The sequence below is a fragment of the Pristis pectinata genome, chromosome 24 (assembly GCF_009764475.1).
Source record: "Pristis pectinata isolate sPriPec2 chromosome 24, sPriPec2.1.pri, whole genome shotgun sequence".
Lineage (NCBI taxonomy): Eukaryota > Metazoa > Chordata > Chondrichthyes > Rhinopristiformes > Pristidae > Pristis > Pristis pectinata.
In genome coordinates this window covers 1,880,203-1,893,716 of record NC_067428.1, presented here as the reverse complement: position 1 = coordinate 1,893,716, position 13,514 = coordinate 1,880,203, and the positions used below count along the sequence as shown (strand labels likewise).

Below are 13,514 nucleotides of genomic sequence, written 5' to 3'. Positions count from 1 at the left end.
TTCACAATAAAGACTTAAATGCACTTTCCTTCTCAACTACTGCTAGCTTTTTGTGTTTCATACACTACAGGACAAAGATCCCTCTGCAAGTGAGTGGAGTACAGCCTCTCTCCCTTCAGATAACATTTCACCTTTTGATTCCTCTTACTGAAGTACATGACCTCGCAATTACCTACATTAAACTCCATTTGCCAGGTTTCCACATCACTCTCTATCTGTATCCCATTGCAGAATCGCAATGTCCTCTCACAACGTGCCCTTCCACCTATTTTGGTATAATCGGTAAACTTGGAAACCTTGCGTTTTGTTCCCTCCTCCAGGTCATTAATCAAGGGCCAGGAGTCCCTGGGGTACTCCACCAGTTACACCCCTGAAAAGGACTCTCTGTTTTCTATGTGACATCCAGTTTTCAGCCCATGCTAACTCACTTACTCTAACATCTTGTGTTTATAAATCATGTACCAGTTTCTCATGTGGTATCTTGGCAAATGTATTTTGAAAATCTAAATATACTACATCTACACTTTCCCCTTGATCAACACTTCCTGTAACACCCTCAAGGAATTAGAACCATAGAACATTACAGCACAGAAAACAGGCCATTCGGCCCTTCTAGTCTGTGCCGAAATGTTATTCCACTAGTCCCATTAACCTGCACCCAGTCCATAACCCTCCAGACCTCTCCCGTCCATGTATCTATCCAATTTATTCTTAAAACCTAAGGTGTGTGCTTGTGGGTGTGGGTGTGGGTGTGGGTGGGGGTGTGGGTGTGGGTGTGGGTGGGGGTGTGGGTGTGGGAGCGGATGTGGGTGTGGGTGTGGGTTTGGGTTTGGGTGTGGGGTGTGGGTGTGGGTGTGGGTGGGGATGGGTTGTGGGTGTGGGTGTGAGTGTGGATGTGGGTGTGGGTGTGGGTGTGGGTGTGGGTTTGGGTGTGGGTGTGGGTGTGGGATGTGGATGTGGGTGTGGGTGTGGGTGTGGGGTGTGTGGGTGTGGGTGTGGGGTGTGTGGGTGTGGGTGTGGGTGTGGGTGTGGTGTGTGTGTGGGTGTGGGTGTGGGGTGTGGGTGTGGTGTGTGTGTGGGTGTGGGTTTGGGTGTGGGTGTGGGGTGTGGGTGTGGGTGTGGGTGTGGGTGTGGGGTGTGTGGGTGTGGGTGTGGGTGTGGGTGTGGGTTTGGGTGTGGGTGTGGGTGTGGGTGTGGGATGTGGGTGTGGGTGTGGTGTGGGGTGTGTGGGTGTGGGTGTGTGTGTGGGTCTGGGGTGTGGGGTGTGTGGGTGTGGGTGTGGGTGTGGGTGTGGGGTGTGTGGGTGTGGGTGTGGGTGTGGGTGTGGGGTGTGTGGGTGTGGGTGTGTGTGTGGGTGTGGGGTGTGGGTGTGTGTGTGTGGGTGTAAGTGTGGGTGTGTGTGTGGGTGTGGGTGTGGAAGGCACGGTCAGTAAGTTCACAGATGACACAAAGTTCGGCGAAGTTGTTGACGGTGAGGCGGGTGGCCTTAGGGTACAGGGTGAGGTTGATGGGGGGGATGGGAATGGGCGATGTGGGCTGGAGGGGTTGTGGGAAGTGTGTGGGAATGGGAGGACCTGAAATATTGAGAATTCCTTTCCCCCACGGACGCTGCCCGACCCACTGAGTTCCTCCGACAGATTGTTTCTCAGTCTAGATCTCAGTGTCTGCAGTGCCTTGTGTCTCCAGACTCACCAGGACTTTGCCTGGGACGGAACGTTTCAGTGATGAGGAGAGATTGTAGAGGCTCGGTCTGTTCTCCCTGGAGCTGAGGGGGTTAGAGGGGACATGACTGAGGTGTATAAAATGCGGAGGGGCACAGAGAGGGCAGACTGCAGGAACCTATTCCCCATCTCAGAGGTAGGTAAAACTGGAGGACCCAGGTTTTGGGTGAGGCAGAAGGGATTCTGGGGGTTTCTGAAGGGGACCTTCTTCACCAGAGAGCGGTGAGTACCCGGAACACACTGCCAGAGAGAGTGGTGGAAGCAGAGGCACTGACAGCATTTAAAGGAAGTGTTTGGACTTGAAATGAATAGGCAGAGCAGGCCAAGGGCCAACTGCTGGGAGATAGGATGTGTGCCCTTTGGTCAGTGCGGACAGGATGGGCCGGATGGCCTGCTTCCATGCCGTGTGACTCTGGGACTCTCTGCAGACTGACACAGCAGAGGCAGTTCACTCAGAAGAAGTTATAAAGGGGAACTCTCCACAATCTCACAACCACGGTTTACTTTGTACGGCGACTACTCTACAGGCAACTGAAGGGAGGGAAAACAGGAGATCTGACTGAAGGAAGTGATGTAGATTGACAGCTGCAGGCTGTTCCATTCCGGGGTGGGATTCCTCTTCAGCTGCCTGTCCTCAGTGAAAGGCATGGTGAGTCTGAAGACAGAGGCGAAGTTTCGAAGGTTTTGGGATGGATACGATGCATGACGCACTAACACAAAATAGAAAATACCAGAAAAACTCAGCAGGCTAGGCAGCATCTGTGAAGAGAGAAACACTCAACGTTTCAGCTCTGCTGCCCTTCGTCAGAGTTCGTGAGGACTCTGACCACCTCAGGGTATCAGAAGATTTCAACACGTGGAAGCAGGAAGAGGCCATTCAGCCCTTTCTGCCTGCTCTGCTGTTCAGTGAGATCACAGTTGATCATTTACCTCAACGCAAAAACCACAGTCCCACAATTCCCATTACATCAATAGTTCACTGATCCCGAATTTGAACATGTTCAGCCACTGAGCATCTCTGGCTCTCTTGGGTAGGTGCACTCCCTCCCAGTGAAGACATTTCTTTCCACCTCTGCCCCGAATGGCCATCCCCCTATTTTGGGACTGACCCCAGTTCTGGACACTCTGCGGTTACCCGGTCTGGTCCTGTGCATTTCAATGAGATCACTTCTCATTCTGAACTCGAGCAAGTATAGTCCTGGACTGTTTAATCTCTCCTCACATGACAAACCCACTGTCTGAACCCGTGCTGCACTTCCTCTAACCTGAGTACATCTTTCCTTACCTTAAGGAGACCAGACTTGGACACAGTCTGGGTGTGGTCCTACCGGGGATCTAGGTAATTGGGGCAAGGCGAATCCTGTAGTGAAGGCCAGCACACCCTGTGCCGACCTAGTTGTTGCTGAACCTGGATGTTTCAGTGATTCCGGACACCTGGCTCCCTCCGTACACCCACACCTTCCATCCCACTCATCACCTCCTTGCTGGATGAACTCACACTGCTACACGTTGGGAGGCATCCAGCAGACAAGGTGACAGGTTGGATATCTGACAGGGAGACAACTGGTGACAAATTTGTCGTAACCAGCAGAGTGGTTAAAAGGGAAACAGGTGAAGTGGTGCATTTGGACTTTCAGAAAGTCTGTGATGAAGTGCCACAAGAGAGATGAAATAAAATTAGCGCATAGGACATTGGGGATGTACTGGCGTGAGGGGGGATATGGTAACAGACAGGACACAGCAAGAATAAAGGTCAGAGGGCTGTAACCCAGTGGGGTGATGCAGGGAAGGCCGCTGGGATCCAGCTGTTCAGTCATTGGTCACCAACCGTTGTGGCAGATTATTCCCACACCTGGTTCTGCAGGGCGAGGACTGGGCTGTACAGTCAAGGCCCAGAGGGAGGAGACATTCTACGCGTGAAGAAAAACACGAAGATGCTGGACGAACTCAGCAGGCCAGGCAGCATCCGTGGAGAAAAGCAGGCTGTCAACGTTTCGGGTCAGGACCCTTCTTCAGGACTGAAGATAGGAAAAGGGGAAGCCCGATATATAGGAGGGAAAAGCAGAGCAGTGATAGGTGGACAAAGGAGGGAAGGCAGGGTGGGCACAGGGTGGTGACAGGTAGATGCAGGTAAGAGATAGTGATGGGCAGGTGCGGGGGAGGAGGGGAGAGAAGATCCACCAGGGGATGGGGCAAAGGTAAGGAGAGAGAGGAAAAAGAGAGGGAGGCTGGGAAAGGGAGGAAGAGAAGAGGCCTGGTGGGGGGGGTGGGGTGGGGAAGGGGGGTGGGGATTACCTAAAGTGGGAGAATTCAATGTTCATGGCGTCAGGCTGCAAGGTCCCAAGATGGAAAATGAGGTGTTGGAATTCTCCCGGCAGCGGAGGAGGCCGAGGACTGACATATCAGTGATAGTGTGGGAGGGGGAGTTGAAGTGACCGGCAACGGGGAGATACAGATCGCGGTTACGGACGGAGCGCGGGTGTTCTGTGAAATGGTCACCCAGTCTGCGTTTGGTCTCCCCAGTGTAGAGGAGGCCACAACGCGTACTCAGCCACACAAAAGCCAACGGTGGAGGGAGATGTCCGAGTACAATGACATTTTCAGATATGACAAGAAATAAGGGACATGAGTGGTGTCAAACCGATCAGTTTGACATTCCATATTCCTTGAAGAACCAAGAGCTCAAGAAATTGTCTGGGTAGTTTGTGGGGTGGCGGCCTCCTTCCAGCACACACCCTGCTCCCCCTGCACCCCCCCCCCCCCCCCAGTCTGTGGGTCCCTCATTCAACTGATCAACTGACCTCAAAACCCACAGAACAGAGTGATGGATCACACAGCTGGACTGGAACCATCGGGAAAGCAGAAATCCAGATGTTGTGAATTTACGTCTCCCAGACTTTACTGCTGGGGTGGGGGGGGGGAGAGGGGGGTAGCGAGAAAGGGAGGGAGAAGGAGAGAGGGGGGCTAGAAAGAAAGACACAGAGGGGATAAAGGGAGAGTGCTGGATAGAGAGAGAGAGAGGGGAGAGAGGGGAGAGATGGGGAGGTGGGAGAGGGAGAGGGGGAGGGGGAGGGGGGAGGTGGGAGAGGGAGAGGGGGAGGGGGAGGGGGGAGGGAGGGAGAGAATGAGTATGTGAGCAGGAGGGAGAGTGAACAGAGAGATGCAGAATGTGACCCAGGGAGCAGTGGCACCACTACAGATGGATTGTCATTGGAAGTGGAAGAGGTGATGGGAGATCGGCCTTGAACCCAGGGCACGTGGGGAGTGGCCTGATGAAGGGAGTTCCTGAGGCAGTTTCCCAGCTTTATCCCAGTGGTTGACCGACGGGGGATTGTGGGGAGTTTGGGAGGAATGGGTGAGCGCCCCATGGATACCCAGCATACATGGACAGCGGGGGTCTGGTCACAACCATTGGACGATGGAGGAGCAGGTCAGAGGGATACGTCAACCCTCTGTTACCATGACCACGGAGCAACAGCTGTTTGTCGAAGGTTGGGCAGCCTACCTACACTGTCGGCCTGGCTTCAGTCTACAGGACACATCACTGGATTCACTGGCACCATAGCAACAAGGATCATCGGCGCTGTGTCCAACGTCGCACTCCTCTCCCTCCTCCACCAGCTGGTTGCCGCAGATGGGCCGGCCGCTCTCTGTCAGAGAGCAGACACAAGGTGTCACCTCCCCCAGCAGTGAAAGCACCTCCATCAGCACAGAGCGCAGGGCAACGGCACCGGGACCACACCAGGATCACACCGGCATCACACTGTGATCACACCCGGATCACACCGGGACCTCACCGGGACTTCACTGGGACCTCACTGGGATCACACCAAGACCGCACCGGGAACTCACCAGGACCACAGCGGGATCACACCGGTCAGACGCCCGAGGTCAGAGACAGAACACACCTCAACGCTCATTGCTCTTCACTCACACTCTCTCCCCTCACTCTCACACTCTCTCCCCTCACTCTCACACTCTCTCCCCTCACTCTCACACTCTCTCTACCTGCAGGGCGGCCGGTTAGAGGTACATGAAGTTACCAGGAGCAGCAGACAGGGTAAATAGTGAGACGTTTTACCCCGTAGAAGAGGTGTCTAAGACCAGAGGGTGTGGGTTTAAGGTGAGGGGTAGGAGGTTTAGAGGGGATCAGAGGAAGAATTCAGCCTGATCATTACGAATCTTCGGAGGAAGTTTCTGTGGGGATTCCCCTCTTTGTCCCCCTGCAAATTCCATGGTGCCTCTGCCTTCTCCTGATGTTAGAGAGGCAATTCCAGGAAACTTAGCCTGTCACTGTGCTCAAACCCTGGGAAATGGATGGTCGGGTGAAGAGCTGTCTGTCCACGGGGGAATCGGAACTCCGTGGACTCGCTCTCCATCGAGCCCCATCCAACGCCTCCCTCTTACCTGTGAAGCATTGGTCCTTCCTCTCCATCAGGACCTTGCTGATATGTTGGATCGTGCACGGAGAGAGCTTGTCATTATTGTACTCAAGACCATCGGAAGCAAATGGAAACATCAGGTAGTTTCCACCATTCCCCTGGGAATCTGAAGATTCCGGTGGAACACATTCTTCACCCTCATCGTGCTGGGAAGATAGAAATCAGACGTCAGTCTAAACATTGGACCAGCCTCCACGAGACCGCTCTTCCATCAGACCGGTTTGTGAGAGTTTCTCTCCCTGGAGGTTTGACAGATGAAAGTCATGTTGTGTTCAAGCAAAGTGATCACTGAGAAACTGTCTCCAATAGGTGAAGCATCACGAAGCCCAGAGCACAGATTCAGAGAACTAAAGACAGCCTGAAGAGAGATATTTTCACACAGTTTACTATGGGAAATGTCCGCTGTGGGCTCAGATCAATGGACACTGGTCAGACCCCGCTTGGAGTACTGTGCTCAGTTCTGGTCGCCTCACTACAGGAAGGATGTGGAAGCCATAGAGAGGGTGCAGAGGAGATTTACAAGGATGCTGCCTGGAATGCAGAGCATGCCTTATGAAAGCAGGTTGAGGGAACTCAGCCTTTTCTCCTTGGAGCGATGGAGGATGAGGGGGACCTGATATAAGATGATGAGAGGTATTGATCATGTGAATAGTCCCCAGGGCTGAAATGGTGGCCACAAGAGGATATAGGTTTAAGGTGGTGGGGAGTAGATATAGAGGAGATGTCAGGGGTAAGTTTTTTACTCAGAGAGTGGTGAGTGCAGGGAATGGGCTGCCGGCAACGGTGGTGGAGGCGGATACGGTAGGGTCTTTCAAGAGACTGTTAGATAGGTACATGGAGCTGAGTAAAATAGAGGGCTATGGGTAAGCCTAGTAATTTCTAGGGTAGGGACATGATCGGCACAGCTTTGTGGGCCGAAGGGCCTGAATTGTGCTGTAGGTTTTCTATGTTTCTATGACAGATTCACCTTCAAAGGGGTTCTGCATCAAAGGACAGGGACTTGTGACTGATCCCACTGGCTTTAAGGTCATGTTGGGGTGATATCATTTGCCCTTCTTATCCAGAGTTATTTTGCTCTCTTGTTTGTGACTCTGATACAAAAGTTTCTGGGTAAAACCTGTCCTTACAGCAACTTGATCAGGAAAGTCTTCTCTGCAGTCACTGTTGGCCCTTGTACCAACCCTTGGATCTGACCTCTCCTCAGCAGTGACAGACCTACACAGCTTCACTGTGAACCATAGCACAGACACCTGACAGCTTCTGACGGCAGATCCACCACCCACCCTGTCTCAGCAGTGGGAGTCCGAGCTCCCTTCACTCCCCTCTGCTCCACATCTCCTGGGAATCTGTTCATCTCACAGGGATATTGGAACTTCACCAGTGTCCGCTCAGTCAGATAACCCCCACACCCTCTCACCTTCTCAATCAACGTCCCACTTTAATCCATTGGCCCTGATATTTTAGTAAATCTGATATCCCCCCATTGAAAGCCCTGCCGTGTGGCCTTTACCCTGAGTACCTGGTCCAAGCTTTGTCCACCTGAGACCTGCACTGAGCTGTCAATCGATGACCCCCACACTTGCTGTTGTCACACTAGGAGACTGGGTACACCGTCACCCTGACCCTGGCAACACCATCTCCCTGACCCTGGGTACATGGGTCACCCTGACCCTGGGTACACTGTCATCCTGACCTTGGGTACACCATCTCCCTGACCCTGGGTACAGTGTCACCCTGACCCTGGATACACTGTCTCCCTACCCTGGGTACACCATCACCCTGACCCTGGGTGCACTCTCACCCTGACCCTGGGTGTACTCTCACCCTGACCCTGGGTACACTGTCATCCTGACCTTGGGTACACTGTCTCCCTACCCTGGGTACACCATCACCCTGACCCTGGGTACACCATCACCCTGACCCTGGGTGCACTCTCACCCTGACCCTGGGTACACCATCACCCTGACCCTGGGTACAGTGTCACCCTGACCCTGGGTACACCGTCTCCTCACACGTGTACCCACTGGAACTTAAAAACACGACATTGATATACTCACAGGAGATCCCAGACTGTGGCCAAGTTCATGAGCCAGAGTGATGTGGATCATTTTCAAAGGAATGTGTGCGCCGTACTTCTGTAGCGTGATCAGGCCAGTGTTGTGAGTACGTGAGCAGATCCCAGCCGAGGTCCCTGAGAAGAAAGGGTTGTGTTTAGTCAGTGATGGTGACTGAGGGCTGCATGGTCCGGAGGCAGGGCATCCTGGGTCCACAGTGGGAAGCCACAGTTCAAAGTTACGGCCAGGTTCCTCAGCATTGAATGGAGGAGCTGAAGAAAACCAGAGTTTGCCCCCTCAGAGGGCAGTTGACTCTTGGGTGTGAATGGTGCCGGAGTTGGACAGAGGGACAGTGTGGAGCTGGGACAAGGTGGGTTAATGCCAGGTCCCCAGGCAGGAACTGCCTCTGAGGGGAGAGCAGCTTTAACCTGGAAACAGCAGGTAGGAAGGGGAAGGGATTCAATGCCAATTCCCTTTCTCCAGTCACTTCCTGGGACCAGAGCATCGCCCGAGAGGCCAGTGTTTATTGCACATCCCTTACCGCCCCTTGAGAGGGTGGGGGTGATCTGCCTTCTTCAAACACTGCACTCCTTCTGGTGCAGGTGGCCCACAGGACAGCGGTGCCCAGTGGCAGATCAATCCCAGCTCCCTCCTGAGGCTCCCGCCATCACAGAACCGCACTCCGCACCAATCAATCCACGTAACGTCAGCAAACAGCCGGGAGCACTGGGTGTACCACAGGCTACAGAAGCAGACCACGTCCAGCTGTAGTACTGAGGACCTGCTGTGCCTCTGTACAGCCACAACACTGGCGTCCATTGACAGTATGGGGGATTGCCCAGCGAGGTCCCATTCACAAGAAGCAGGACAAATCCAGTCCGGGTCATTACCACCTAATTGTCTGCTCTCCGGCAGAGAGATGGACACCGGTGTTAGAGATGCTGTCAAGCAGCACTTCCTCACCAACGTCTGGGTTAGGTTTCATCAGAACCCCTCAGGTGCAAAGCACAGATGCAAGAGCTGAAGCCCAGAGGTGAGGCGAGACCAACTGCCCCTGACGTCAAGGCCACTTCTGACCGAGTGTGGCGTCAGGAAGCCCCAGTAACACTGGCCATCCGGGGGACAACACTCCAGTGGTTAGAGTCAGACCTCAGGTGGAAAAAGATGGCTGTGTTCATCAGGGGTACAACCAGCCCAGCCCCGGGACATCACTGCATTCCAAACTGTTAGCTCTTGATCAAAATCTCTCCAACTTTCAACAATCTCTTCCGGGTAGAGGAGGGGTGCTGCTGAGTGTCTCTGAGCGAGGTCTGTTCCCCAGGAGACCTCTGTGCTGTGGACAGGACAGAGTCGGTAGAGGCAGCTGCACAGGGTGGCAAACCGAAACAAACACTCTCTGTCATCAGTTTAGCTGCCATCACCCATCTAGGGCTCTGCAGGTCAAGGGTTCAAATCCCCTCGAGACATTTGGGCACGAGAGACCAGGTTGATTCAAAAATGAGATTTATTTTTCAGACAAGCGAGGTTGAAACCCTCTGGAACCATGGTTCTGATGCTGAAACAAGTCTCGCTGGGGTGAGGGGTGAAACCTCTGGCCCAGCTCAGCCCAGAAATGGGGCCAGTTTAGCGGACTAGGAGACCGCTGCGCAGAAGACCTGCGCTCCGTCCGTAACCGCAATCTGTATCTCCCTGTTGCCAGTCACTTCAACTCCCCCTCCCACACCATCACTGATATGTCAGTCCTCGGCCTCCTCCACTGCCAGGAGAATTCCAAGCGCAAACTGAAGGAACAGGACCTCATTTTCCGTCTTGGAACCTTGCAGCCTGACGGCATGAATATTGAATTCTCCCACTTTAAGGCATCCCCACCCCCCTTCCCCCTGCCCGACACACCCCCCCCCCCCCCCCACCACCAGGCCTCTTCTCCTCTTCCCTTTCCCAGCCTCTCTCTCATTTTTCTACCCCCTTTTCTTCCTCCTTACCTTTGCCCCATCCCCCGGTGGATCTGCTCGCCCCTCCTCCCCCGCACCTGCCCATCACTACCTCTTACCTGCATCTCCCTATCACCACCCTGTGCCCACCCCGCCTCCCCTCTTTTGTCCACCTATCGCTGCTCTGCTTTGCCCCTCCTATATATTGGGCTTCCCCTTTTCCTCTCTTCAGTCCTGAAGAAGGGTCCTGACCCGAAACGTTGACCGCCTGCTTTTCTCCACGGATGCTGCCTGGCCCGCTGAGTTCCTCCAGCTTCATCGTGTTTTTCATCCAGATTCCAGCATCTGCAGTCCTTTGTTTCTCCAGCTGAGCCCTGCGCTGGTCTAACCCTAGAGTCAACAGCACCGGCTCGGTGACTCGAGCCCCACTGAGTCCTGAAAGACATGACCTCCCACCGAGTCTGCAGCCAACAGCAACCCAACACGGACACACCTCGTCCTTCTCCTCACCAATACATCAGCCCCTGACCACAGTGGAAGGAGTGGCCTCGGTACTGTCCCTAGGATACAACCTTGCCTTCAGACCGAGAACACCCCCTCACCCCACAGCATGGATCAGCGATCGTGCAGGTCATTGCCCCTTCCGTCAACCCCTCCTCTTACTCCGGAGCTCCAGTCCGGGGTGGAGAAGGGAATACCAGGAGCAGCTGCAAGGGTGCCGAACGTGCAAAGCTGCAGCGTGGGGCTACGTACACGGTACACAGCCAAAGCAGTGAGCAACCGAGAGACCAACCCCTCCAACCGAGAGACCACCCCACTCCAACAGAGAGACCACCTCCACCAACCGAGAGACCACCCCCCTCCAACAGAGAGACCACCCCCTTCCAACAGAGAGACCACCCCCCTCCAACAGAGAGACCACCCCCTTCCAACAGAGAGACCACCCCCCTCCAACAGGGAGGCCACCCCCCCACCAACAGAGAGACGTGGATGCTCTGAATATCCCTGTCCTAAGTGACAGCACCACAGCACGGCACAGTGCAGACAGAACAGTTCACAGAACAGTGTACACAGTGCACACGGATCAGTGCACACAGTGCACACGGAACAGTGCACATGGTGCACATGGATCAGTGAACACGGTGCACACAGAATAGTGTACACGGTGCACACAGAACAATGTACATGGTGCACACGGAACAGTGTACATGGTGCACACGGAACAGTGCACATGGTGCACACGGAACAGTGTACAAGGTGCACACAGAACAGTGTACACGGTGCACAGGGAACAGTGTATAGGGTGCACAGGGAACAATGTGCACAGTGCACACGGAACAGTGCACACGGTAAGGTGTACACGGTGCACATGGTACAGTACGGCACAGATTTGTGGCTTGGCACAAAAGAGCAAAAGGCAAGTCTGAAAGGATGTTTGCCCATTCTGAGGGGAAAGTGCTGGGTGGGTGATATACCTCGGATCCCCTGAGATTCCCACCCCATCCCGACACAGAGACCAGCTTTCAAGGCATCTGATTCATTCAACAATGTATCGAGGGTTGAGAGCACAGGCTCCTGGCCCTGACAACACTCCGGAGCCCGCTGTGCCTGTAGCTGCTTCACAGTGCCAAAGACCCAGGTTCAATCCTGACCTCCGGCGCTGTCTGTGTGGAGTTTGCACATTGTCCCTGTGACCACGTGGGTTCCCCAGGAGCTCCAGTTTCCTCCCACATCCCAAAGATGTGTGGGTCGGCAGGTTTACTGGCTGCGGTAACTTGCCCCCAGTGTGTGGGTGAGGGCAGAATCCCGGGGGAGTTGATGGGAATGTGGGGGGAATAAATGGGATTAGGGCTCAACCTTGTCACAACCTACAGACCATCCCCCTCAACAAACAGACAGACCACCACACACCCAACCTACAGAGGAAAATAGAAGCAGGTCCTGCCAGCAACACCTCCCACCACCGTGGAACAGTGTGATATATCGACACACCTCCCTCAGATACATTCACACACAACACCCCCACCCCCTGTGCAACACCCTGATACATCCACACACAGTGTCACACAACCTGATTTAGACCCAGCTCACCGTAACTCCCCCTGAACCACAAACACTTGCTCACTCACTCAGACACATACATGTGGCCCCCCCCCATCCTATCCTTGCTCCTCCTTCAAAGCACCTCCCCCCATAATACCAGCACCCTCTATGCATGTCAGTCCATCCCCTCACTGTAACTGAGTCACAGAGACATGCAGCACAGAAACAGGACCTTCGGCCCACCACGTCTCTGCTGACCGTCGAGTTCCTGTTTATACCAATCCCACCTGCTAGCACTTGGTCAGTAGACTTCTCTGCCTCGACAATCACAGTGCAGTCCAGATACTTCTCACTACTCTTCCCAAAGTGCATCACCTCACATTTATCAGGATTAATTCCCATCTGCCATTTCTCTGCTCATTTTACCAACTGATCAGTATCGATCATAACTGATCAATACCCCCACCATCTCCCCCCACCCCCCACCCCACCCCCTGGCTAACATACAGTCTCTGGAAGATAAGATCGAAGGCCTCAGAGCCAGCCTGCAGTACCAGAGGGACGTAAGGGACTGTTGTGTACTCTGCCTCACCGAGACTCAGCTCACCCCCAGCACTCCGGACACAGTGCTCCAGCCCAAGGGCTGCACCACCCACCGCACGGACTGGACGGCAGCATCAGGTAAAGGCAGAGGTGGCGGCGTTTGCTTCGTGATTAACTCATCGTGGTGCACAGACGTGGCGGTTCTGTCTCAGTCCTGCTCCCCCGACCCGGAACATCTGCGGGTCAAGTTCCATCCGTTCTACCTGCGGAGGGAGTTCTCTGCCGTCATCCTGGTCGCGGTGAACATTCCCCCCCCCTCACCCTGGCAGACGTCAGGCTGGCACTGGAGGAGCTGAGCACCGTGATCAGCAGTCACAAGACAGCGCACACTGATGCCTTCCCGATCATTGCAGGGAACTTCAACCAGGCCAGCGTGAAGAAGTCCCTGACCAACTACCACCAACATGACACCAGAGGAACCAGAGGAGCGACACACTTGATCACCGCTACACCTCCGTCAGGAACACTCACCGTGCCGTCTCACGCCCGCACTTTGGCAAGTCCGATCACCGGGCTGTACTTCGACTCCCAACATACAGGCAGAGACTGAGGACCGCAGCACCAGTGGTGAGGACTGTGAAGGTCTGGTCAAGGGAGATGGAGGAGCGTTTACAGGACTGCTTTGAATTGCTGGACTGGACCATATTCAGGGATTCATCTTTGGAACTGAATGAATATGCCACGGTCATCACCAACTTCATCAAGACCTGCATGGATGAG

The 13,514-nt window shown here is 54.3% G+C and overlaps 1 protein-coding gene across 7 annotated transcripts in view; it reads right to left on the bottom strand.

The window, feature by feature from the left end:
• The window catches only part of si:ch1073-396h14.1 (disintegrin and metalloproteinase domain-containing protein 10), a 177,162-nt gene that overhangs the window by 123,528 nt on the left and 40,120 nt on the right, over positions 1–13,514 (bottom strand). For all 7 annotated transcript variants that reach the window (XM_052037889.1, XM_052037890.1, XM_052037886.1 and 4 more), the window contains exons 9-11: positions 8,221–8,354; positions 6,129–6,309; positions 5,227–5,371 (exon numbers count right to left, since the gene is read on the bottom strand). In XM_052037889.1, coding sequence (XP_051893849.1) covers positions 5,227–5,371; positions 6,129–6,309; positions 8,221–8,354 — 460 coding nt within the window. The remainder of the gene's footprint in view (positions 1–5,226; positions 5,372–6,128; positions 6,310–8,220; positions 8,355–13,514) is intronic.